Source organism: Saccopteryx leptura, chromosome 1, assembly GCF_036850995.1.
Source record: "Saccopteryx leptura isolate mSacLep1 chromosome 1, mSacLep1_pri_phased_curated, whole genome shotgun sequence".
Taxonomy (NCBI): domain Eukaryota; kingdom Metazoa; phylum Chordata; class Mammalia; order Chiroptera; family Emballonuridae; genus Saccopteryx; species Saccopteryx leptura.
Window position 1 is genome coordinate 278963267 of NC_089503.1, and position 26367 is coordinate 278989633.

The 26367-nt window shown below is 39.5% G+C and overlaps 1 protein-coding gene across 1 annotated transcript; it reads left to right on the plus strand.

The window, feature by feature from the left end:
* Positions 1-1747: 1747 nt before the first annotated feature.
* On the plus strand, positions 1748-26367 carry LDHB (lactate dehydrogenase B). Its single transcript, XM_066354691.1, has 8 exons — positions 1748-1892; positions 5505-5639; positions 13821-13938; positions 15573-15746; positions 17694-17867; positions 22413-22530; positions 24351-24474; positions 26006-26367. The coding sequence occupies exons 2-8, from the start codon at positions 5511-5513 to the stop codon at positions 26171-26173; spliced, it is 1005 nt and encodes a 334-aa protein (XP_066210788.1). The 5' UTR covers positions 1748-1892; positions 5505-5510; the 3' UTR covers positions 26174-26367.

Genomic DNA, 26367 nt, shown 5'->3' on the forward strand with positions numbered 1-26367 from the left:
ACTCTTTAACCAAATCTCTATTACCACTTAACACATTGTATTGTAATCAAAAGAGTTTGCCTTACTCATCTTTCTCCTTTGAACTGGAAGCATCTCAAGGGGCACAGTGTTATTTTTATCTTTGCACTTTCAATGCTTGGCACAGAGATGAAATTTAAAGCAGCAATTCTAGGATTAATGGCCATTTACAAAACCAAACCAAATGCTAGCAAAAACTCCCTTTCACATACAGGGGGTTGGTAAGATTGCTATACCTGAAAGCATTTTAATTTAAACATATATACACACATGAAGGTATTCAGGATACCTCCAACTGCTCAGTCAGTAATTCGTTCATTCATTTGCCAGCACTGTAGTGAGGTACCAGGTACTGAGCTGGGTGTTGAAGGCACAGAGGCGAATGGCAAGTTGCAGCTTTAGAGTTATCAGGGACTAACAGAGGAATTGCGCCTTATTAGTGGCCCCTTGAGGTCACAAAGATGTTGTAAAGCCAGTAGCCTCAGCCACCATCACAGCCACCTGGCCCGTGCAGATTCGCATTAGATTTGGACAGACAGTAATGAAACAATGGAGCCACAAACTGGTGGGCCATTATCTTTAATCCTAGCTTGCACCTGGCAGGCAAGTAAAAACACATACTGGGCTCCAAAACCCACTCATTCAATGCTCACAAAGCTACTGACTTATCCGAGTTTCCTAGAATCAAAGGTTTCTCGCTCACTAGCCTTTTCACCTCTGTTCTTCATCTCCTTCTCTCTGCAGAAACTCTGCACAAACTGGCTTCTCCCTCAGCATTCCACCAGCTTGGCTGCTTCTCCTGGCCTCCTCCACCTGGCCTTTCTCTGCTCTCTTCTCTAAAGCTAATCTCAGGAACAGAGAAAGAGAGGAAGCTCCGGGTCTGCCCCACTTTATAGTGTAGAAACCAAAACCTTTAAACCAATATACAAACAAGGAAGTCTCTGATACAAAGTCACTTATCTGAGCCATAATGGGATTCCTCATGAGAGTGCACCACCACACATCAAAAAGGGTGGGAAAAACTTAGTCCCAAAACCAAGCCCCAGGCTACAAAGAGCCTGCCTGCCCACAGCCCGCCCCCAGCACACATTAATATAATCACGCCCATCCCAAGCAAAAGGGCAACCAATACCATCACACCTGGGCGACCGGCTTCCACATGGGAAGTGCCATCTTTAACAAAGTGAGCATAATATATTTTATCTGCCCAACAGTAAATCATGCATATTTGCTGAATTAGGTGGGGAAATTTTTTTTAAAAAGAGAGGAAAAAAGAGGAAAGGAAGGAGGGAGGGAAGGGAGAGGGAGTTGTCATTGTTGCATCAAATGCAGTTTATAAGCAAGACAATTAAAACTGAATATTCAGTTTTAATTTTAAAAACATTCAGAAGTACCACTACTCCATCAACATCTCAGCTGGAAAACTACGTTCCTCAGTCTAAAAAGTTGATCTGAAAAGCAAAATTGAAATTTATTTCTATTTGGACTAAACCTATCAGAACAGGAGCATAAAAGACTAGAAGAGGCGAAGATAGCCTGGTTTTGGAAATACTGTAATGCGGCCTCTGCAAACTGTCACGAGGGCTGAGAACGGAGGCAGCCTCAGGGACTCGAAGGTGACCTGCTTCTTCGGAGCGGAGGAGGCTATGCGCATACTTGAGCCCTTGCCCTTGAAGGGGATTGAGCGAGCGGAGGGGAGGGGTGGGCGGTGCTCGGGTTTCCAATCACAATAGAGAAAGCTAAGAGGCCGCAGAGGGGTGGGTCCCGCCTCCTCCTCCCTCTTTGCAGATCTTGCGCAGGAGCAGGCGCAGGCAGCTGACATTGTCTTCTTGGCGCGTCTCCTTAACTACGTTGGGAAAGTCTTCTCTGTCCTGGTAGGTTACGGCTCAATAACCTGAATCCTGACTCACAGGCAAAACGAGTGGGGCATGCAGAGTAGACCTCGTGTAGCGGGACTGTGGGAAGGACCAGAAGGACTTATGACCTCTAGGGCCGTTAGCCCTGAGCATCCGGACGGGAGTCAATCCTGGCGTTGGGGGTGGTAGGTCGTGCCCTCAGCAGCGGGGTGAGGCGGAGCGAGTGCGCTGCAACTGAGCTCCCGCCAGGCTCGCTTTCGGCCGGCCCGTACTCCCTGGGGGAGAAACTTGAATTTGCAGCTAAAACCCGGGCTCTCGTCCTTGATCGGCCGGTGGCGGTCACATCCTTCCCAGTGCCTGCTGGCTGGAGTCGGGACACGTGCTTTAGGATCTAGGGTTAGGGAGAAGGAACTAGGTGACGTGCGGAAGCAGGATGATCTTGAACCGGGGTATTGGAATGTGCTACTATGGAAATGGTGAAATGTCTGGCAGGGATGAGGGTCAAGGGTGATGTGCATGCAGGTTTGACCGTACACTCCAGTCTGTATCCGGCTACTCCAGACGCAGCCTTTCCCAGGGTTGATGTCTGGCTTTTCTGCTGGATGCTTGGGATGCTCTGTTTACTTTGCCAGCTTTGGGTGTTGCAAGTAAGGAGGGCCTAGACTTGCCCCCAAAGACCTCCGAGGAGATCTGAGGTTGCCGCCTCCCCTCGTGACCTGCGACGCTGTGCTGCGGGCGCCGAGAGGAAGAGGTGGCCTGTGGGCGGCCTGTAGTGGAAGTTGCAATTAGGGCCTAGAGGAGGAGGGGAAGGGCTGGCTGGCACTTGCTTAGTGGAGTCATTAGATGACTTTTTAAAAAGTTAGAGTTCAGAGATATTTCGTAAAAGGGATCATTGCTTCTGAACTTAAGACGCTGGTTCATTTCTAATGATTTATAGGCACAAGGGGTAGGGGCATGGGAATGCAAAGGACTGAGAATCAGAGGTGGCTTTTATGCTGTATGCTGTGTATCATTCTTATTCCTACAGCCAACGCTCTGATCTTGGCACAGTCCTGCGAGCAATACTAACATTTTCTTTAAATTTTTTAGAACTCCTATTAAGGGAAGATTAAAGAAAAACACTTTTCTCCGGAAAGATAGGAAAGAATCTGTACTGGCTCAAGCCTCTTAAATTGTAGTTTCTGAAATGCCCCAAGTTAAAAGACCTGTCTGAACAACTAATCAGTGTTTAGGTATTAACCATTTCTGGATTTTTGTTTTCCACTGCTTGCTGGGTCCTCTGTATACCTAAAGAATCTTAAAACAACTAATGAAAATAAGTTAATAAAGAAAAATGATGCATTTGTATCTTCAAGAAGAAGAGATACAACATTCTTCTGATTCTGCTTAAAATGAAGAATATGTATGAATTTCACTAGAAGGTCATCTTATTTGTGGATACATTTGCATGCTGTTCTGTATTTCTTGAGCATCCACAAGAAACTGCAAATGTGCTCAGTAAAGGCAAAATAATCTTCAGTTTATCCCCCAGTGACTGGGGAGAAATGTCTTTTAGAGGAAAAATAGCTTTAGAACAAAATGGTTGTAACACAATTGTCTCCAAATTTAAGTACTTGATTCTAACTTAGAGATTTATTGACTCTTTAACCTATACAGTTACTACGCTACATTTCGTTACTTAGTTTACTGCAGATGAGAAACAATAAATAGGATTGGGAAGCAGGAGTTCAATTTGAAACCAGTACAGTGGCCTCCAAGGTGACAGTCTAGCTTTAGCTGTAAATAGCAAAGATAAATAATGGACATTATCATAGGTTACAATGATGAGTGATACTAATTCTGAAGAAAAGGCTTAATTACAATCTGTACTCTCTGCATTTAGGTAGGCAGAGTGGTACAATGAACTTTGCTATTATTCAGAAAGCACATCTGATTATCTAATGACGTGGGTAAATTTGGTATTACTGTGTAGAATGTTTTCCAACAGTTTTTAATTTTTTTCATTTTAAATTTTTGGCTTTTTTCTTTTTTGTCTTTAATGGCTGGAAAGAAACTAATTCAAAAGTTGGTATTCTTCTATTGTGACCCCCGAAAGGAAAATGTATAGGTATCTACGGTAATCACCTTTCAACAATTGTCCAAGGTGTACCAAAAGGAATTCAGGGTAATTTTTTATTTTGCACCTTCTGCCCAAACATTACACAATACCGTTATTATTGTCACCGTATCTATTTAAGAACACATTGTGTATTCAGTATACTCGGCACATTTTAAATAAGACTTAAGTAGGAGAAAAAATAGAAGAACCAGTCAGTTCCTGTTTTCTAAAAGTGATAGTAACCATTAATAGTATAAATTAATATTCATAGTTGACCATTTACTTTTTAGATCAACTTAGTTTACATAGTTACTTATAAATTCTCTGGAGAATAGAAACATCAGTTAATTTAAATGTAACATTTTTTTTTTCTCCAGAGACAGAGAGAGAGTCAGAGAGGGATAGATAGGGACAGACAGGAACAGAGAGAAATGAGAAGCGACAATCATCAGTTTTTTGTTGCGACACCTTAGTTGTTCATTGATTGCTTTCTCATATGTGCCTTGACCACGGGCCTTCAGTCGACCAAGTAACCCCTTGCTCGAGCCAGCGACCTTGGGTCCAAGCTGGTGAGCTTTTTGCTCAAGCCAGATGAGCCTGGGCTCAAGCTGGCAACCTCGGGGTCTCGAACCTGGGTCTTCTGCTTCCCAGTCCGAGGCTCTATCCCGGGGGTCGGGAACCTTTTTGGCTGAGAACCATGAATGCCACATATTTTAAAATATAATTCCGTGAGAGCCATACAATGATCCATGTACATTATTCATTATCCAATAAAAATTTGGTGTTGTCCCAGAGGACAGCTGTGATTGGCTCCAGCCACCGACAACCATGAACATGAGTTAGGTAGGAAATGAATGGATTGTAATACATGAGAATGTTTTATATATTTTAACATTATTTTTTTATTAAAGATTTGTCTGCGAGCCAGATGCAGCCATCAAAAGAGCCACATCTGGCTCGTGAGCCATAGGTTCCTGACCCCTGCTCTATCCACTGTGCCACCGCCTGGTCGGGCTACTTTTTGGCTTTTTTTGTTTTGTTTTGTTTTTTGTGTTTTTTTTTGTGTTAAGATTTTATTTATTCATTATAGAGAGAGGAGAGAGAGAGAGAAGGGGGGAGGAGCAGGAAGCATCAACTCCCATATGTGCCTTGACCAGGCAAGCCCAGGGTTTTGAACCGGCAACCTCAGTGTTTCCAGGTTGACGCTTTATCCACTGCGCCACCACAGGTCAGGCTACTTTTTGTTTTTTAACCAGTGAATGAATAGTTGCGAGAAAAAATTGTTACAACTTGTAAATACTAATATGGGCCCACAGGCTGATGAGAAGAACCCAAATTCCAGTAGCTTCAGGGAGGTTCTGTCTTAAGTTCTCCATTAAATGGATCGCATGGGTCTTAAAAGTATATTTTGTGTTCTGGAATATCATTAGGCTCATTTTCGATTGTATTTTATTTCAAAATTGCAATAGTAACATTTTCAGGATCATTACCATTCAGGTGTCTTATGTGACATGTTGATTCTTTTCTTACAGTGCACAATGGCGACTCTTAAGGAAAAACTGATTGCACCAGTTGCAAAAGAAGACACAGCAGTCCCAAACAATAAGATCACTGTCGTGGGTGTTGGACAAGTTGGTATGGCATGTGCCATCAGCATTCTGGGAAAGGTACATTTCAAGAATACTGTACATGGGAGACCATTTTAGTGGGTTCTCCAGGCACTTCAGGATTTTATTGTACTTTTAAAAGATTTTTTTTTCTGAATAATTGAAAGTGTGTTGTAGACATGATACTGAACCTTTGAACATGTGAGCATGTGTCTTCTGAGAGAATGATAGTTACCTTATCTGACATAATAGAGTTAAGACTCCCAGGGAACTAACACTGACACAATACTACTATATTATCTAATATACAGTGCCCAGATTTAAAATTCTCTAAACTGTTTTCATCCCAATCCAAGATTATATATTTTATATACTTGTCATGTCTCTTCATTTTTCTTTTCATCTAGAATTGTTACTGAGCCTTTTCTTTGTTTCTCATATCAGTGACATTTTTGAATAACCCATGACAGTTTTGTAGACTGTCCCTCCATTTATGTTGGTATGATGTTTCCTTGTAACTAGGTTCAAGTTAAATTTGGGGTGGGATCATGACTAGGTGACGTTATAACCTCTCTGGTGCAGCATGTCAGGAGTCACGTGATATTCAGCTTGTCTCATTACTGGTGGCCACTGCAAGATTTCTCCACTGCAAAGGTCCCTTTACCCTCTACAATTAATAAATATATGCACAGTAGCTTTTTGAGGTCTTGAAATTCTCAAAAAGTCTTACTTTCCTCAAACTTCACTCAACAGTTTTATTTTGAAATAAAAATTTACAGAAAATTTTCAAGTATAGTAAAAGTAAATCTTTTATATCTACTTTTCCCAGATTTACCAGTCCTTGGATTTTGTGTGTGTGTGTTCTCCCTCTCTCTCATTCTCTACACACACACGCTGACTTCTAATGGATATTTTGAACATTTTGGAAATTAAATGCAGACATCGTACTTTTTCCATATAAGTCCATGAGAGTATATTTATTTAAAATAGGACATATTCACATATTCTCACATAATCAATGTGATTATCAACATCAGATTTCACATTGATATCATACTATTAACACCTTCCACTCCTCAAGTCTATATTTTTCCCCTGTACCTCCATGGGCTTTTTGCTTGCCTCATATCCCCTTGTGTTTTAAACCACAATTAGCTTTATTTAGTCTCTAAGGACTTTTGAGGAAAGAGATCTTTTCTTATTTACCTCACTGAATTCATTCTTTTGCCTTCTGAAGGCTGCTTTAAATGTAGGAATTAACCTTCTCCCTCCCCTCCCAAAATACTGCCTTGTGTTTAGAACACACTGCTTCTTTGTACTTATATGAAGACTGCCTGAATAACTCCTCACCAAGCATATTTCTGTTTGCTACGTTTATACCCTGAAGGAACAAATTCTGGATCTCCACTGAGAAAAAAGTTATCAAAGTGATCAACTAAAATATGCTATGTGCAACAATGAATGCTTTGTTCTTTTGCGTTTTTTCAGGCTCGTTTTCATTGACCAGTTGCCTGTGAACTAGGAGAGCTGCTTCCCAAATGACAGGGAATTTCAGTAACTGAACTCGAGTGCTCACTGTTCATGCCAGGAAAAATGAAAACTGGTCCAGCTTACATTTCTTTTATGTAATGTTTATTGAGTGTGTAACACATTCAAAGCATTTTAACTGAAATGCTTCCTTTTAAACAACAACCTGAAGAAATGGGAATTGCCCCTGTCCTGTTTTTTGTTTTTGTTTTTGTTTTTACAGAAAGAGAGAGAGACACGAAGCCAAGGGACAGCAGACAGGGACAGACAGGAAGAGACAAAGATGAGAAGCATCAACTTATAGTTGCTGCACCTTAGTTCATTGATTGCTTTCTCATATGTACCTTGACTGGGGGGCTACTGCAGACCGAGTGACCCCCTTGCTCAAGCTAGTGACCTTGGGCTCAAGCCAGAGACCATGGGGTCAAGTCTGTGATCCCACGCTTAAGCTGGCGACCTTGCACATAAACTGGTGAGCCAGTCCTGGAGTCGGCACTGAAGCCGGTGACCTTGGGGTTTCAAACCTGGGTCCTCTGTTCCAGGCCGACCCTCTATCCACTGCACCACCACCTGGTCAGGCAATTCCTGTTCTGTTTTCAGCCGAGGTGGCCGGCCCACAGTCACATAGTTGGCAGTGCAGAGCTGGGTTTTGAACTCAGGATGCTGAACTCAACTGTACTGACTCTGAAATGTCTTTTTCTTCTATGCTGGCATTTAGGCAGTTAAAAAAATCAAGGTATTGATGCCATATTAGCTAAGGATTTTTCATTCCTCCTGCTAATCTCAAAATTTAGATAATGCAGAAACCTGTTTTGGAGCTATCATGCGTCTATGAGTACCTCCCTGATTGTTTCAACTGTAAATTTAAAATCCTTCGTAGTAAATTATTTAATGGAGACTGTATCTGCAGTTATATAATACTTTGGCCCAATTCAAGCAGGCTAGAGGACCGACCTTGCTGCTAACACAGTGGGAATCTTCCAGTTTAGTTGTTTAGTTGCTTGCTGTGAGGGAACAACTGCTTTGTTCAAAGACCATTTTATTAATGCAAAAATATGTAAATCTTATTTTAATGAGTAAGGATTAAAGTGTTTCAATATGATATTGATATTTGGTAAAGCTTAGGAACCCCACTAGTTCAATAGAGAAAGGAAATTAACAGTGCTAACTCTGTTTGGTCTCTGTATTTTGCCTCTTCTCTCCACAGAAGTTCTAGGAGGGTATTGTCATTTATAAATTACTGTTGGGGTGAAAAAAGAACTCAGAAAGACTAAGTGATTTAATTCAGATCACACAAGTAGTCTCAGATCTGGCAGTTTGCATTCATCACTGGTGTGCTTCACAGGGGACGCGCACTACTTTGGCTCAAAGGAGCTAAGCTCAGGCATCCGAGATAGAGAGGCTGAGTGGGAGGTCCACCCCTCAGCTAGGCCTGCGAAGGCAACTCGGGCTCCCTGGCACGATGTCCCACCATTCCAAAGACTCAACTTATTTGCTGCCTATTCTCTTTCCTACTCCCTGTACCCTCATTGTCAACATAATGACCAGAGTGAGATTTTATAAAAATAGGAGCTTTCCTGCTTAATGACTTTTCAGTAGTGTCATAGTGCACATGTGCTACACATATCCAAAAAGCCTGCATGTCGCAAGAACCTTTTCCTCCACAGGCAAAGCAGTGGAGGGTACAACTCCAGGCAGCGTCATTCACGTGTCAGGAGCACCTGACAGTGCAGCGTGATGGTATTGTTTCACATTTTATCTCTTACCCACTGCTTTTTTTCTTCAAAATGGCAGGCTCATTTCCTTTTAAACCCTTTAACTTTATTTTCCCTTTACCTGGAATGTCTACCCTAGACCGTCCCAGAGATGACTTTCTATCATTCATATCATGCCTTCCCTGACTCTCCCAACACAAAGTAAACTTCCTTCCCAGTAACTTGAACATCACCCTACCTCTTGGTGTTAATAGCACCTACATACATCATCAGAATCGTCTTAAATTGTTTGCTTAATTCTTATTCTTTTCCTGATACATTTCATGAGAGCAGAGACTTGGCCAAATTCATTCATTACTATATTCCTGTTTAATCAATAAAGCTTGGCACATTTACAATTTATTCCTGCTATTGCTGATAAACTATATTTATTTACATTTGGCCAAATTTTGATCATAGCTTTTCTTTCTTCCTGGCTTCTACTGCCAAAAATGACTTCTGCCACACTACCAGTCACAAACTCTGCATTTAGCCGCCAAGTTCTCATCATGTTGTCAGGGTCAAATTCATTCTACCCTGAGCCTTTGTGCCCAGCTGTTTTGGGTTTGAATATCTATTCTTGGTTCAGTCAACTGTAGCCACCTTCTCAAACACAGCATAAGAAGTCTCTTAGAAAGAGCAATATAATTATAGACATAGTGCAGATTTGGCTTAAATTAAGTTAAAGTGGCACTTAATTAAAATTTGGATTTTTTTTTTTTTTTTTTTTGTATTTTTCTGAAGCTAGAAACGGGGAGAGACAGTCAGACAGACTCCCGCATGCGCCCGACCGGGATCCACCCGGCACGCCCACCAGGGGCGACGCTCTGCCCCTCCGGGGCGTCGCTCTGCCATGACCAGAGCCACTCTAGCGCCTGGGGCAGAGGCCAAGGAGCCATCCCCAGCGCCCGGGCCATCTTTGCTCCAATGGAGCCTTGGCTGCGGGAGGGGAAGAGAGAGACAGAGAGGAAGGAGGGGGTGGGGGGTGGAGAAGCAAATGGGCGCTTCTCCTATGTGCCCTGGCCGGGAATCGAACCCAGGTCCCCCACACGCCAGGCCGACGCTCTACCGCTGAGCCAACCGGCCAGGGCCTAAAATTTGGAATTTGTACATGAATGGAACAGACTAGAAGTCCAGAAACAGGCCCAGACAATATTTAGTGATAGAAGTGGCATTCCAGAGAAGAAAAACAAATTATTGAAAAAAATGGTACTTGTCCATTTAGCTAATTATTTGGAAAAGTTACACCTTTTCTTCCCACAATATTTCACGCACCCTAAACACTTGAATATAAAAAATACAACCATCAAATATTAAGGCATTGGCAGCAGTAATTTATTAGCTAAAAGAACCAAGAGGCAGGTTAGGACTGTGTCTGGTCCACATAGTTCTTTAAATTAGAAAACATTTTAATAGTCTGTTAAGGTTTCAACAGTGATGTTCTTGGCTTCCAACTGACCTTGTTCCTTAATAAATCACCGCTTTTGCAGTTAATCCAAGCCTTGCAGTTTCAAATATTTTAAAATATAGTTACAATTTACGTGAAATATATATAGATGTTAAATTCATAGGCTGGACACTAAGTTACTGCAGAAGGAAGGTTATTTAAGTCAAACAACAGTGTCACTACTTCGTCACATGTTTTCCATTTGCCTGCCTCCACACTTGAGAGATGCTCAGTGGTGCAGATGTAGCTAAATCCAGCTCTGCAATTATTGACTCAAAGCTTTGAGTCTCTTCCTTCCTTGCCAGCTGAGCATGCACTTCTCAGCCAATTCTCTACACCCACTGAAACAAAAGACAGGATCTGAGATCCTGTGATATCCTTTTCCACTTAAGCCCCCAATTTTTTTTTGCCCTGTTGACTTCAGTAGCGCACATGTGCAATGTTACTAAAATAAGAGTGATGTTCTTTGTGCTCAGGACCTTGACTGAATGTTATAACTATTGTTAAATAACATTGCACAAGTTTGCCAAAAAGCGTTTCCTTCGTCCCATTTCATTGTAACATTGATCGGATGCCATCGGAACTTATTAAACTCTTGTTTATATTAATTAGCTAGTGATAAAAATCAGTTTCGTTATATATCATTTCACCCCAGTTTCAGGAACCTAGCAACAGTGTGAAGTGAGAGATTACTGTATTAATTTAGCACTGAAAAAATCCAAATGAGGGTTTTGTGTGACCTTGTCAGAGACTGCAAAGGAACAAAACCATTTTAAAAGTATTAAAACGTGTTTAAGTAAAAATGGGTGATAATTAGTGTCAGTATTTGACTTACCATATTTCCCCATGTGTAAGACGCACCTTTTTTAGAAAAATTTGGGGTCTATAAACTGGGTGCATCCTATACAGTGGTGGTAGATTTTTTTACTTGCATTTCACGCTTTTTCACACTTGTTCAGTTGTACGAAAATTTTTTTTTAAAGATTTTATTCATTGATTTTAGAGCGAGGAGAGAGAGAGAGAGAGAAAGGGGTGAAGGAGGAACAAGAAGCACCAACTAGTATAGTTGCTTCTCATATGTGCCTTGACCAGGCAAGCCCAGGGTTTTGAACTGGCGACCTCAGCATTCCAGGTCGATGCCCTATCCACTGCGCCACCACAGGTCAGGCTCAGTTGTATGAATTTTATGATGAATAAAAACTTGAGTTAAAAAAAAAAGAGCTCTAAAATCCAAGAATTACTAAACTGAAGTGAGTGGATGTGTGTTTGGGGTTCTAACAACCATTAAATCATTGTACAATTCTGAAAAACAAAAAACTTGAGTTCAATAACTTTATGTAATACTTTTTTTTTTTTTAATTTCGGGCCCCAAAATTAAGGTACATCTTATACATGGGATCATCTTATATATGGGGAAATACGGTACATGGAAATGAGAAAATATTTACTAAGTAAATCCCAACTTATATAACAAGAATTTAATAAATTTTCAAGTAAATTAGTTACTTGGAACTGAGAACACATTTAGTCCCAAGGAGGCTTGAATCTTCCCAAGCAAATCCTCCCAGCTTCATGCTGCCAGCCAGACTGGGATTCTAGAGACAGACAGGGTGGTCCTCAGTCCTTGGTGCCTGTAGGAAGCGGGGTCTGCTTTGCTGGCAACAGATGTAGGTCAGGTTTCTAATTGGCCATCTCACCTCTCTCTGCTTCTCCCTCCTGGTCAGCAGTTTCCTAGTTCCACCCCAGGCTACTGTACCTTATGCTTCAATGTTCTTCCTGAACCCCAATTCCCAGTGGGTTCCAGTATTGATATATTATAGTAAGCCATTTATTTTGCTAACAGCCCTAAAAAAACAGTAGAAGCAAAGATTAGTAATGTTTAATGGGAGGGATGACTACATACTTTTTTTCTTTTTCAGAGACAGAGTGAGAGTCAGAGAGAGAGAGAGAGGGATAGATAGGGACAGACAGGACGGAGAGAAATGAGAAGCATCAATCATCAGTTTTCCATTGCGACACCTTAGTTGTTCATTGATTGCTTTCTTATATGTGCCTTGACCGTGGGCCTTCAGCAGACCGAGTAACCCCTTGCTCGAGCCAGCGACCTTGGGTCCAAGCTGGTGAGCTTTTGCTCAAACCAGATGAGTCCGCATTCAAGCTGGCGACCATGGGGTCTCAAACCTGGGTCTTCCACATCCCAGTCCAACGCTCTATCCACTGCACCACCGCCCAGTCAGGCAGGATGACTACTTTTTAAAGACTTTTTGAACAACGGAGAACCAGGTGTCAAAGCTAAAAGATTGTTTAGATGTGTCTAGATTGACACCAGCCCCACCTACTTTTACAAGAAGAAAGATCAAGCACTTGCTAAAGAACATACATGATTACTGAAAGGGAGAATCCAGAGTTTTCTTTCTTTCTCTATTCATGTAGAGATAAAGAGAATACGTGTGTGTGAGAGAGACATATGTATAGAACGTGAAATTATGATACTAGATTAAGATTCAATAGTATGCTTATTGATTTAAGCTTTTATTTTGCATGAGTTGCATAGGATGATGACTGGAATTGAAAATAAAAGAACTCTGAAGCTGGGCAAGTTTGGAGAATCTAGTAATCCTGGATCCTCTGTCCATAAAACTCTCTTTCCTTCCCCCATATAAATATTTAAGTTGGTCAGAACCAACCTGAAGATTCCAAACTTCACAAGCAGATCTTTAAAGCCGACTCTAGCTTGACCAGGTGGTGGCGCGGTGGGTAGAGCGTCAGACTAGGGCGCGGAGGACCCAGGTTTGAAAACCTAAGGTAGCCAGCTTGAGCGCAGGCTCCTCTGGTTTAAGCAAGGCTCACCAGCTTGAAGCCCAAGGTCGCTGGTTTGAGCAAGGGGTTACTTGGTCTGCTGGAGCCACCAAGACACATGAGAAAAACAATAAACAACTAAGGTGCCGCAACAAAGAATTGATGCTTCTCATCTCTCTCCCTTCCTGTCTGCCTGTCCTGTCTGTCCCTCTCTCTGTCTGTGTCACACACACAAAAAAATAAATAAATAAAATAAAGCCGACTCTAAAGTGAAACTTAAACTCATGATGGTTTAAACTAGACCTGTCCTCAGGAACCCTCCTAACTGCGGGTGATCTCAGGGATGGACACACTGCCCAAGGTTGTTTCTGTGACTGGGTGAGTCTCTCTTCACCATGAGACCACTGTTGAACCAAGTTGGTTTCATCAAGAATCTTTACATCTGCATATTCTTAAAGCCATTTGCGTTGTGCCAGTCCAGTTCTAGTTGAGGACTAGAAGGTAAAATTCTGAAAAATCCATGTCTTAAATATAAATAGTTTATTATTCAAGGTGTTTTATTATGAAATTGTTTAAAGAGCACACCTCAGTCCATGATAAAGCTCTCTAGGTTTTCACTGGGCTCTTAGCCATTTCAAGGGTTTCTGTGTGGTGCTGTGAGCTGGAATATCCTGGAGTAGCAGAGAGGACTAACACCTGCTTTTGTGGTTCTAGTCTTTGGCTGATGAGCTTGCTCTAGTGGATGTTTTGGAAGATAAACTCAAAGGAGAAATGATGGATCTGCAGCATGGGAGCTTATTTCTTCAGACATCTAAAATTGTGGCAGATAAAGGTAATATTTTATGCCCAGTGTGATCTACCTAATAAATTGATATCCTTTCACTCCCTGATGTACCATTAGTCTTCCCATCATGGTGAAGCTAATGTTGGCAGTTTCTTCTTCCCTTCTGGTTCCAATTCATTCTGGAGAACCAACCCCAGTGTTACCTCTGTAAACTGCCATGTAAATTCCACACATTTGGTACTGACGTTTTAGCAAACTGTCTTGTAATGCTTGCTTATGTGTATTCAGGAATGAGAAGGTTTTAGACAAGAGAGAATATTTGCACAAATAATTTATTTGAGTGCACTAAAGAAACTAAATAAATTCATGTTCTAGCCATCTGTTCTGGATTCACTTGTTTATATTGTAATTCTGCCAGTACAGTGTGGCGGTGACTGAAGCTGTATTAATGTGACTCCAACGTAATCTCTAACAATACTGCTACTGAAATTAGCTGTTACTGATTGAATTACTAAGTATACTGTGTACTGTGAGACTTTTTGTATGTCTCATATTACTTCATTGTCACAGCAACCCTGAGAGATAGGTCCTATCACCTCCTTTTTATAGGAAATGAGACTGATAAAATGTTGACTGACAAAGTGACATTGCACAGTTTAATTATGAGACATTCATAGCTAGTGGGTCTAATGATCATATCAAATCATAATGTCTGTATCTTTTGGGAAAGGACACATTTCCTTGAGGAAAAAAATTCTCTAGAGAGACTCATGGCTAAAAGTGTATAGGCTTGAGTATTAGAAATTAATTGCTATCCAAGAATGAACACTTCAGTTTCTTCCATCCCAATCATAGATTGAATTAACATTACAGACCTAGAGGTACCTTTAAATTGCTTCTTTTTTTTTTTTTTAATTGAAGGGCTGTTCGTTGGATTCACTGTGTATGCTTTGTGTTATTATTGACAACCCAATATTCTCTAATATAAATTCAATAGCAAGTTGAATTTATAGCTGGAAACATAATTTAGGACCTTTTTAATTTCCTTGGTCAATTCTCTGAGCCAATTTTATGTTTGAAATGTTTCCAAATAGGAGGAAGAAGCCACAGAAGCATTGCACTATATAATACAGAAAACGACATTCTCATTTACTTCCAGAAGTTTATGGATGTTTAGCTAGTTTTAGACCATATCGTATCATATGGTTTTGTTTTGTTTTTTCTCTTTTTATTTTTATTTTTTGTATGTTTCTGAAGCTGGAAACGGGGAGAGACAGTCAGACAGACTTCCGCATGCGCCCGACCGGGATCCACCCGGCACGCCCACCAGGGGCAACACTCTGCCCACCAGGGGGCAATGCTCTGCCCCTCTGGGCCGTTGCTCCGCCGTGACCAGAGCCACTCTAGCACCTGGGGCAGAGGCCAAGGAGCCATCCCCAGCGCCTGGGCCATCTTCGCTCCAATGGAGCCTTGGCTACGGGAGGGGAAGAGAGAGACAGAGAGGAAGGGGGGGGGTGGAGAAGCAAATGGGCGCTTCTCCTATGTGCCTTGGCCGGGAATCGAACCCGGGTCCCCGGCATGCCAGGCCGACGCTCTACCGCTGAGCCAACCGGCCAGGGCCTCATATGTTTTGATGAAGAGTTGTCTTTAAAGTATCTTTTATCTTTTCCCTCTCCTTCCAGATTACTCTGTAACTGCCAATTCTAAGATTGTGGTGGTGACGGCTGGAGTTCGTCAGCAAGAGGGAGAGAGTCGTCTCAACCTGGTGCAGAGGAATGTTAATGTCTTCAAATTCATTATTCCCCAGATTGTTAAGTACAGCCCTAATTGCATCATTATTGTGGTTTCTAACCCAGGTATTTAATGCCTTCAGGGATCAATTGTGTTGAGTTCAATGTTTTAGGGGTTTTGTTGTTTTTTGAATTTTAAGTCTGTTTTTTGAATTTAGGGAAATCTGTTCTGGTGTGAACTAACAGAGCAATTCACATGGCTTCTGTTATTGGATCCCAAAAAGTGGTGTTTACAAAAAACAAATGGCACTATCCCAGGCCAAATATTTTAAAATGTGAAAAGTTTTTTCATCTGTTTTATCTGGGTTTGTCGGAGAGTCTAAAAGCTTTTAAAATTTCTGTAAAGATTATCCTTGGATGCATGATAAAACGTTTGAACGTGGCTTCAGTTCATAAGAAATATTTTAGCAGTTTTGACCTTCTGTTTTCCTTATCTCTGAAACTCTTCAAAATTGAATTAGATTGAATTTGAAACAGTTTAAGAAAAACATCATTCAGCCCTGATTTAAAGATAGAAATAGACTGTTACTAATAGACACATGCTAACACCAAATGTTGTTAAAACGTAACACTTCTGGTTAGAATGAATTGTGTTTCTTTTAGCAACAGTCAAAATCTACTCTTTCACACTTCTTTTGTCTTTAATTTGCCACCAAACTGATTGTGTATTGGTGAGCATATTACATATATTGATAAAGTGGTAAAGCTCATCATCTCTGACAGTTCAAGATTGTGACTGAAAACCAGGGGAATCCTTATACTTTATGAAATATTGAGAGATGAAAGCAAGCAAGGGCAGATTGTTTTAGTATTCTTATTCTCTGTAATTCTGGATTCTGACTTAACAAAATAGTTCAACTGTGCTTCTAAAAGTTCTCATGGTGGCAGAAAGCTGTAGAACAAGCATGACAAATATCTAGATATTAATAGCTGGTTATACAACTTTCCAAGGAGCTTTACAAGTCTTAACTCTCAGGAGTCACGCCTATTGAGTCTAAATTGCCAGGGAACATTTATAAATCTAGTCAAAAATGACCTTAAGCTATCTTAGCCATTGTCTATGTACGAGTCTGGAGGTGGAGACTGCAAATTTAACCCCTTGCCTTTCTTGTGTACACATATTCCTGCTTTTATATATATTTTTTAATTTTTTTAATTTATTTTTTATGTGATAGAGACAGAGAAAGGGACAGATGGTGACAGACAAGTAGAGAGATGAGAAGCATCAATTCTTTGTTGCAGCACCTTAATTGTTCATTGATTGATTTCTCATATGTGCCTTGACGGGGGGTAGGGTGGGGAGCTACAGCAGACCAAGTGACCCTTTAGCTCAAGCCAGCGACCTTGGGCTCAAGCCAGTGAGCCTTGCTTAAACCCGATGAGCCCGCCCTCAAGCTGAGGACCTCAAGGTTTGAACCTGGGTCCTATGCATGCCAGTCCGCCTGGTCAGGCTATTTCTGCTTTTATAGCTTAGCCTATAAGTTATGTGACCAGCAGGTTTTGCCTCTGTGCAGTCTCAAGTTTGCACCATACCAGGATAAAGGTACTGTTATAGAGGTCTTTTTATTAAATGGTAAGAAATGTTAGTATTTTGTATTAAAACAGTTAATAACTGAATAGCCCAGGAAAATTTATAGGAACACTTTGGTAATTCAGTAACCAAATGGCTTTTGGTTTATGATGACAGTCATTAACACTCATGGAATGTTAGAAGGCATGATCTACTCAACCCTTTCTCTTTTTTCCACATACAGTAAGTTAATGAATCTGCTAGTTCCTATATATTTTTGTTTCAAGTAATAATGTAAATTAAAAACACATTATTACATTTTTCTTGTCTTTCTAACCTCCATTATCTCAAACATGAAAAGGGAAGGTATTTACATCCTTCTAGGCACACCTCAGTTGAGGAGTGGGGAAGTGGGAGAGGAGAAAGCAAGGGCACTCTCTAATTTACATAGCAGTTGAAATCAGTTTTGATTTACTTACATATGTACTTTTTAATATTTTTAGTGGATATTCTCACATATGTTACTTGGAAACTAAGTGGATTACCCAAGCACCGTGTGATTGGAAGTGGATGTAATCTGGACTCAGCTAGATTTCGCTATCTTATGGCTGAAAAACTTGGCATTCATCCCAGCAGCTGCCATGGATGGATTTTGGGAGAACATGGAGACTCAAGTGGTAAAAAAAAAGTTAAAATAAAATTAAAAGTGGACAATGTTCACTGTGTGCTACTTATGGTATTGTTCTTGCCGTTCTAAATTTTTTGTTTTTAAATTTTATTTTTAGCAGTGGAATAAAGCATCGACCTGGAACGCTGAGGTTGCCGGTTCGAAACCCTGCACTTGCCCAGTCAAGGCACATATGGGAGTTGATGCTTCCTGCTCCTCCCCCTTCTCTCTCTCACTCTCTCCTCTCTAAAGTGAATGAATGAATGAATAAATAAATAAATAAAAGATTTTTAAAAAATAAATTTTATTTTTAAGCATTTTCACATGCTTAACATTATAAAGAAGTAATTTTTGCTGGATAACTTTGATATAGACTAGGCAAATACCTGATTATTCATCAATCTTTTTGCCTGTTTAATAATAATTAATGATTCTTGGTTAAGTAAGTTATTACTATGGTAATGTCAAATATCATTTCTAATCCCCTCATTTTTTCTATATTATTTGTATTCTATAAGAGTAAGCTTTCTCTTCCCCATTTATTTATTTATTCATTTATTTTTATCAATGTAAACTCAGATTTTTGTTTTATTCTACGAAAGTTCTGCGGTCATTGTCATAATGCACAAATCATCCCAGATAGGTCAAGTAACAGGCTCTTCAGGCTGGCTCCTGTGTCTTTTTGACACATTTTGAGCCCTTTTTTGCTTTCTGGAAAAATAAAGTGCACCAGGTTGATCTCATACTTCCCCTTTACCAGCACTAGAATTAGCTGCTTTTCCAATGAACTTTGTTTCCATCTCAGAGGAATGGTGTTTAGAAACCAAGATCTGGGATAGGTGTGTTCATGCTCCTGATATGTCTTTGCTTCTAGACCCCTTCAGTGGACAGAGCTATGGTAGCCGTCATGTTTATTGAAGGAGGGATAAATTGGGTAACAAAAGCTTTTAAATAACTAGGGTCTACAATTCAATTATGTAAAATCTTGTTTCAAATGAAATCAGATTTTTTTTTTTTTTTTTTATATAATTTTATTTTTTTAATGGGGTGACATCAATAAATCAGGATACATATATTCAAAGATAACAAGTCCAGGTTATCTTGTCGTTCAATTATGTTGAATACCCACCACCCAAAGTCAGATTGTCCTCTGTCACCTTCTATCTTATTTTCTTTGTGCCCCTCCCCACCCCCTATCCCTCTCCCATTCCCCCCTCCCCCCCGTAACCACCACACTCTTATAAATGTCTCTTAGTTTCACTATTATGTCCCACCTACGTATGGAATAATACAGTTCCTGTTTTTGAAATCAGATTTTTAAGAAACCATTAATAACTGTTGATCATTTAAGCAGTAAGAAACTATATGGTAAATCTCTCAAGTATTTTTATTTTTTTAGAAGTCTGAGTAGAATTATTGGACATAAATTAATAATTGTAACAATACCAACATTAAAATTATAACGCCCTTCTGTTTCTTGTATAATGATTTGTTTGGAAACAATTTTTAACATCATTTATTTTAAATGTTGTTTTAAGTTAGTATTTCTTTTTTCATTGGAATTAATATTTCTGTTCCAAACAATTTTGTTTAAATACATTTATAAACAGTTGTGATTGTATTTTATAATCCCAAGCTTATTTATTTATTTATTTTTATTTTTACAGAGACAGAGAGTCAGCGAAGGGATAGATAGGGACAGACAGACAGGAACGGAGAGAGATGAGAAGCATCAATCATCAGTTTTTTGTTGCGACACCTTAGTTGTTCATTGATTGCTTCCTCATATGTGCCTTGACCGCGGGCCTTCAGCAGACTGAGTGACCCCTTGCTTGAGCCAGTGACCTTGGGTCCAAGCTGGTGAGCTTTTGCTCAAACCAGATGAGCCTGCACTCAAGCTGGCAACTTCGGGGTCTCGAACCTGGGTCCTTCCTCATCCCAGTCTGATGCTCTATCCACTGCACCACTGCCTGGTCAGGCCCAAGCTTATTTATTAAACATAGAATTTTATAAGTTGAATTAGCTTATTGTATAAACTAATAATCCAAAATTTTAATATTAATAATAATGAAAATACTGGTCTTTGTTTTACTAAATTTATTTCTGCCCAATATGCAAAGAGCTATTTTCTCACTAACAGATTAAGGTATAAATTTTCTTTTGAATTTAGTAAGAGTGCAATGTGATATTTGAAGGAGTTCACCTTGGTATTATAAGAATTTGATCTTCTAATTATTGCATTTATAATTTTTTATATAATTAGGTTGATTTTTTTTTCTTAGACATTATACCACTTTATTCAAGAGTACTTCATATCCAAAGATATGTCTGAATTTAAAGCCTGTATAAGGTATTTAGTACAGTGTCTAGTGTATAGTAAAGGTTTAATAAATGCTAGTTATTACAAATACACATTGCTAGAAACACAGATCTGGAAGTGATAATACATGTCCTCTAGTTCAAGACTTGAATTTTAATGAGGAAACAAGGAAGGCAAACAGTCATTGTGGCTTGTTGAAGATCCTTTAGCTATATTCATGTCTTTAGATTCCTTTCTGGGGCAGAGACAGAGAGAGTCAGAGAGAGAGAGAGAGAGATAGGGACAGACAGGAAGGGAGAGAGATGAGAAACATCAGTTCTTCGTTGTGGTTCCTTAGTTGTTCGTTGATTGATTTCTCATATGTGCCTTGACCGTGGGGCTACAGCAGACCAAGTAACCCCTTTCTTGAGCCAGCAATCTTGGGCTCAAGCTGGTGAGTTTTGCTCAAACCAGATGAGCCCACGCTCAAGCTGGTGACCTTGGGGTCTCAAACCTGGGTCCCCGAACCTGGGTCTTCCACATCCCAGTCCAACGCTCTATCCACTGCGCCAGTGCCTGGACAGGCATGTCTTTAGATTCTTGACCAATGTTTTATTTATTCATTACTGTGTCATTTTTTCCAGAACATCTTTTCTCCCAGTATTTCCATGTTGATCTATATTATGTACATGATATGAAAGAGAGTTATACCATGCTCCCATGCTCCCTATGGCAAAATTATGTAGACCTCATAGCTTTCAAAGACCATGAAAATATTCTAGTATTTTGTTTTTGTTTTGGGGTTTTTTTTGGTGAGAGAGAGGGACACATAGGGACAGACAGACAGAAAGGGAGAGAGATGAAAAGCATCAGTTCTTTGTTGCAGCACCTTAATTGTTCATTTGATTGCTTTCTCATATGTGCCTTGACCCAGGGGCTACAGCAGACCGAATGACCGCTTGCTCAAACCAGATGAGCCTGCACTCAAACTAGTGACCTTGGCGTTTCAAACCTGGGTCCTCCGTGTCCCAGTCCGACGCTCTATCTACTGTGCCACCTACTGGTCAGGGTCTAGTTTTTTCAACAATTAGTTTGAATTTGCAAAAGTTGTGAACTAGAAGAGACTTTATTAGGTTATGGGCAGCTTCTTCCTTCATAGCCACGATAGATTTCACCCTGTGCCTTCGCTCACATTTATTAAGGTTCATGAGAAACACATACTTCTTTTTTTTTCTTCTTTTGCCGAATGAGAGAAGGGCAGATAGAGAGACAGACTTTCACATGTGCCCAACTGGGATTCACCCGGCAACCCCTGTTGGGCCGAAGCTCTGCCCATCTGGGACCATGTTCACAACCGGGCTACTTTTAGTGCTTGAGGTGGAGGCTTCATGGAGCCATTCTCAGTGCCCAGACCAGTTCAAATGCCTTTATGTTGTACGCTTCTCTGACATTCCTTTCCCCTATATTAAGTAGACCCTTTATTTGTGTTTTATTACACTTTCTCCATACTTCTGTGAGAGCTGATCCCATTGCTTTAGTTTCCTTTACTTATTTCTCCCAGTAGATTCTGAGCTTGTCTATGTCACAGAGCATGTCTTCATTCATCTTTGTATGCCTAGATCTTCCATATAGCTGTTGACTAGACAGCAGGTGTTAAGAACAGGCAAGAGAGTTGATTTGGTGCATCAAAAGATACAGCCGATGATAGAGGTGCACCTTGTTTGCTATACCTCTAGAAGCATTCTTAGAAGAAAATATTTGATCCAGTTAGGACCAGAAAAATTCATTGTGGCTACATGAAATTTCTTTCAAGAAATCGACTGCATTTGAGGTGTGAGAAGAGATACTTTACCCAAGATTTCTTTTTAACTCTAGAAAAAATGGGGCTTCTATTAGAAAAATAAACAAGAGGGAAGTTAAAAATTCCTCAAATCGAAAGCTTAGGATAGTTTCCAACCAGAATCCTTTGTGATTTCACAAACCTAGAGAAAAGCAAGAGGTCATATTCTCTGTAAGTATGACACAGTAATTCTATTTTGCACCAAATGACTGAAAGTTAGAAGATCAGACGTGTGGCTATTTGAAGGCAATATCAGCCTTTTGGGGGAAATACACTGGAATCAGTTGTCACAGTTTGAGTATGTAGCTTGTATCAGAGATGAAACCTGAAATAAGGGAAGAAGGGGTTTCTGAAAATAGTGTCAGAAATATATAAAATATTTATTTTTTATTTTTTATTCTTTTTATTTTTTGCAGTGGCTGTGTGGAGTGGAGTGAATGTGGCAGGTGTTTCTCTCCAGGAATTAAATCCAGAAATGGGAACGGACAATGATAGTGAAAATTGGAAGGAAGTGCATAAGATGGTGGTTGAAAGGTAAGTGGAAGGGGGCTTGATTTAAGAAAATTAATTTCATCATTACTTAAATAAGATCATAAGTAATTTCTATGGCTACCAGCTCAAATAAATGCCTATAGAAAATATGCAGCTGTTACCTGCTGAAACAGACAAGAGGAACTTACACTGGTAAATTTGCCGTGCTAGTGCCCAGAGGGAAAGCAAGTGTTCTTCTGGAGAAATACTTGTAGTGGTAACAGGAACAAAACATGGAATTAACAAGTGAGAAGGGCTTTCCAAATGCCTCCTATCAATAGATAAGTCTGACTTATTTAAAACGTAACCTTAGGGACTACTAGTATCATAATTGCCTAAAATAAATACGTGATGATTGATTGTTGAAAGTGTTTAAGCTGTGCTATATTTACCTTTCCACACTCAGATAAAGTTTCTTCCATTTTCTTTTTCTGGAAACTCTTGAGACTAACCATTCTCTCTATATATAACCATTATGCTTATCATAAAACAAGGTGTTATTTGGCTTGTTTTTTAGGAAGAGAGACAGACAGACAGGGACCAACAGACAGGAAAGGAGAGAGATGGGAAGCATCAACTCATAGTTGCATCACCTTAGTTATTCATTGATTGCTTTCTGATACATGCATTCATGCTTAGCTGGTGACCCCTTGCTCAAGCCAGTGACCTCTGGGCTCAAGCCAGCGACATTGGGATCATGTCCATGATCCCATGCTCAAGCTGACCCCTCGTTCAAGCCGGATGAGTGCAAACATGGGTCCTCAGTGTCTCAGATTGATTCTCTATCCACTACACTACCACCTAGTCAGGCTTATTTGGCTCTTGATTCAAATCATGGCACTAACTAACTATATAGTCTAATGAAACAAACCATTTAACTTTTAAATTGTATCTCAATTTTCTCCTCTGTAAAGTCATGTGGTTATAGTTATTGTACAAATTGAGTGAAAGTTCACATACCTATGTACGCACTTATTATTGGTAAGATTTCAATAAATAGTAACTTATTTATAAAGAATTGCGACAAAACTAACTGATATCTTAAAAATGGAATCATTTTATTTAGTTCAATTTTAATAATTTTTTTTTTCCAGGAATTTGACCCGTATAATGAGAAAAAGAATCTTTAAAAAGTTGAATGGGTCCTTAGAATTTTATTAGCATAAGCTCTTTATTTTCCAGATGAGAAAACTAGAGTTCACCCAAAAGATATAACTTGTCCACAATCTTCTAGTCAGTAATAGATCGCATTAGATTTCAATTTCCTAATACTCAGTCGCTCCTGCTGTCTCTCAAGTACCTGTGCCTTTCTGCATTTATATGCAATGTTGTGTTCAGAAAATACTTTACCAGGCAAAGTATTGTCTTCACTTTGTGCTTTAAGTTAGTCGGTCATAGTATTTTAGGTGACATTGGTAAGTGGAACCTCAAAATCAAGATATATTTTGTCTTTTTACTTTGTTTCCTGATTTCATTAGTATATTTGGAAGTGTTCATGTTTATGAAAAGAATATTAGTTGAAAAATGTACATTTTTTACCACTGTGACTTTATTTTCACTTACACAACACCTATTTAAATTTATCAAAACATTTATATAGCACTCACCGTGTAATGTTTGAATTTTAAGCATTTTGCATATATTTTAACTCATTACCATTGTTATCCTTATTTTATAGAAGAGGACACTGGATAAGGAAGGTTAAAAAAATTAAACAAGAGTACAAATTAAAAAGAGACAGAGCAGGAATCAAACCCAAAGAGTCTGATTTTAATAACTATTGAGTCATTTCAGTAATTTCTTTTATGATACGTTTTTCCTAGTGCCTATGAAATCATCAAGCTGAAAGGATACACCAACTGGGCTATTGGATTAAGTGTGGCTGATCTCATTGAGTCCATGCTGAAAAACTTATCCAGGGTTCACCCAGTGTCAACAATGGTGAAGGTAAGACAAACTGTTACAAAATGTAAAATGATTTCTACTGCTGTATTCTATAAAGAGATTCATTTAAAGAAGGATAAGATAAAGTCTCAGTAATTTCTGTATCTCAAAGTTTTATGGTGACTTGTCTTGCTATGGGAAGTCCAGGACAATAAGAGCACAAACATCCAGTACCTTTCTATAGTTTTCTCTTGTATGATGTGGCAAATTAAAGATTAACTCTGAATTGTATTTGGCATATTCTCACAATGTATGATTTGGGGGGGGGGGGGGGGGCGGACAGAGACAAAGAGAGTCAGAGAAGAGGGACAGACAGACAGGGAGGGAGATGAGAAACATCAATTCTTTGTTGCCACTCCTTAGTTGTTCATTGATTGCTTTCTCATATGTGCCTTGACCGTGGGGCTATAGCAGACCGAGTAACCCCTTGCTCGAGCCAGCGACCTTGGGCTCAAGCTGGTGACCTCAGGGTCTCGAACACTCTATCCACTGCGCTACTGCCTGGTCAGGCTGTATGATTATTTAAATAAGTATATAATACTTTTATTTCAAGTTGGTGTATTAAACTAAATACTGTATTTTGTAGCTCTTTATACCTAAGCAAACTTAGTTTAATTCAAAAGCTATGAAGCAGTTAAGTAAATATTGACTGCTTTAAACCAAAACTATTATTGCACTAAAACATTGTGTAAGATAACTTATTTTTCACAAGTCAGTGCAAAGGTTAGAGATGGGGCACAGTAGAATAAAAGAGTCATACAAAGAGATAACTATTGAAACTTTTGGGGAGTAAAACACAGTTACAGATTTTTAAAAAAGCAAATATAGCAAAATTAGATTAACTGCTGTGTCTTGGAGTGCGTATGTAGGAATTTCTTTATTCTCTGTACTTTGGTGTACATAAAAATTTAGGGAATTAAAAGTTTAAAAATATATTAAAGTAACTTCTTTAATATAATTACATAGTTTAATTAATTAGGCAGCGAAAATGTCCCTGTGAATAATTTACTTTATACAGACTGGGAAAGGTTTTGGAGATTGTACTGATTTTTTCCGCACCTCTTGGAAATTATAAGAATCTTGTCTTTGGGTGGCCTCCAACCACTCTTCTGGACCTTTTAGGTTAGCTACCTCTTGAAATTCTCTTCTTAACTAAAGAATTTTAAGAAATTTGAGATTTCACAAAAAGTAAGTAGACCATTAAGAACTGCATTTGAATGCAATTTGAAGACATATATCAAATTCTCTTAAAATCTACCTAAGAGAGAGAGTTGTCAATAAGTTCAATAAAGTACTTATACTATTTTCCTATAAATTTCTAGTTTTATTATAGTGTATATTTGTCTATTCTAAGTGTAAAACCTAATTCAAAACACAATTATTGAGGAAATATAGAGGCTAATAAGTGATGAAAAATTAAAGAATGAGTTTGTGCTAACCAATTTCCTACAATTCTTTCTGTTCAAACATAGGACCTTTGATCATTCTTGCCTTGGTTTTATTTTTTAATCTAAATGCTTCCCTTGCCCGGCAGGGGATGTATGGCATTGAGAACGAAGTCTTCCTGAGCCTTCCGTGCATCCTGAATGCTCGAGGATTAACCAGTGTTATCAACCAGAAACTGAAGGATGACGAGGTTGCTCAACTCAAGAAAAGTGCTGATACCCTGTGGAACATCCAGAAGGACCTCAAAGACCTGTGACTTCAGGCATCTAGGCTGTAGAAATTTTAAAACTATGAAGTGATTAACCATGAGCCTTTAGTTTCCATCCATGTACATGGATCACAGTTTCCTTCCTAAATATGTGAATCTGGGCTCACAGAATCAAGGCCCGTGCTTGATCTAATGCTTGCAATATGAGTCCTTGAACAAATAAAATTAACTATAGTAGCGTA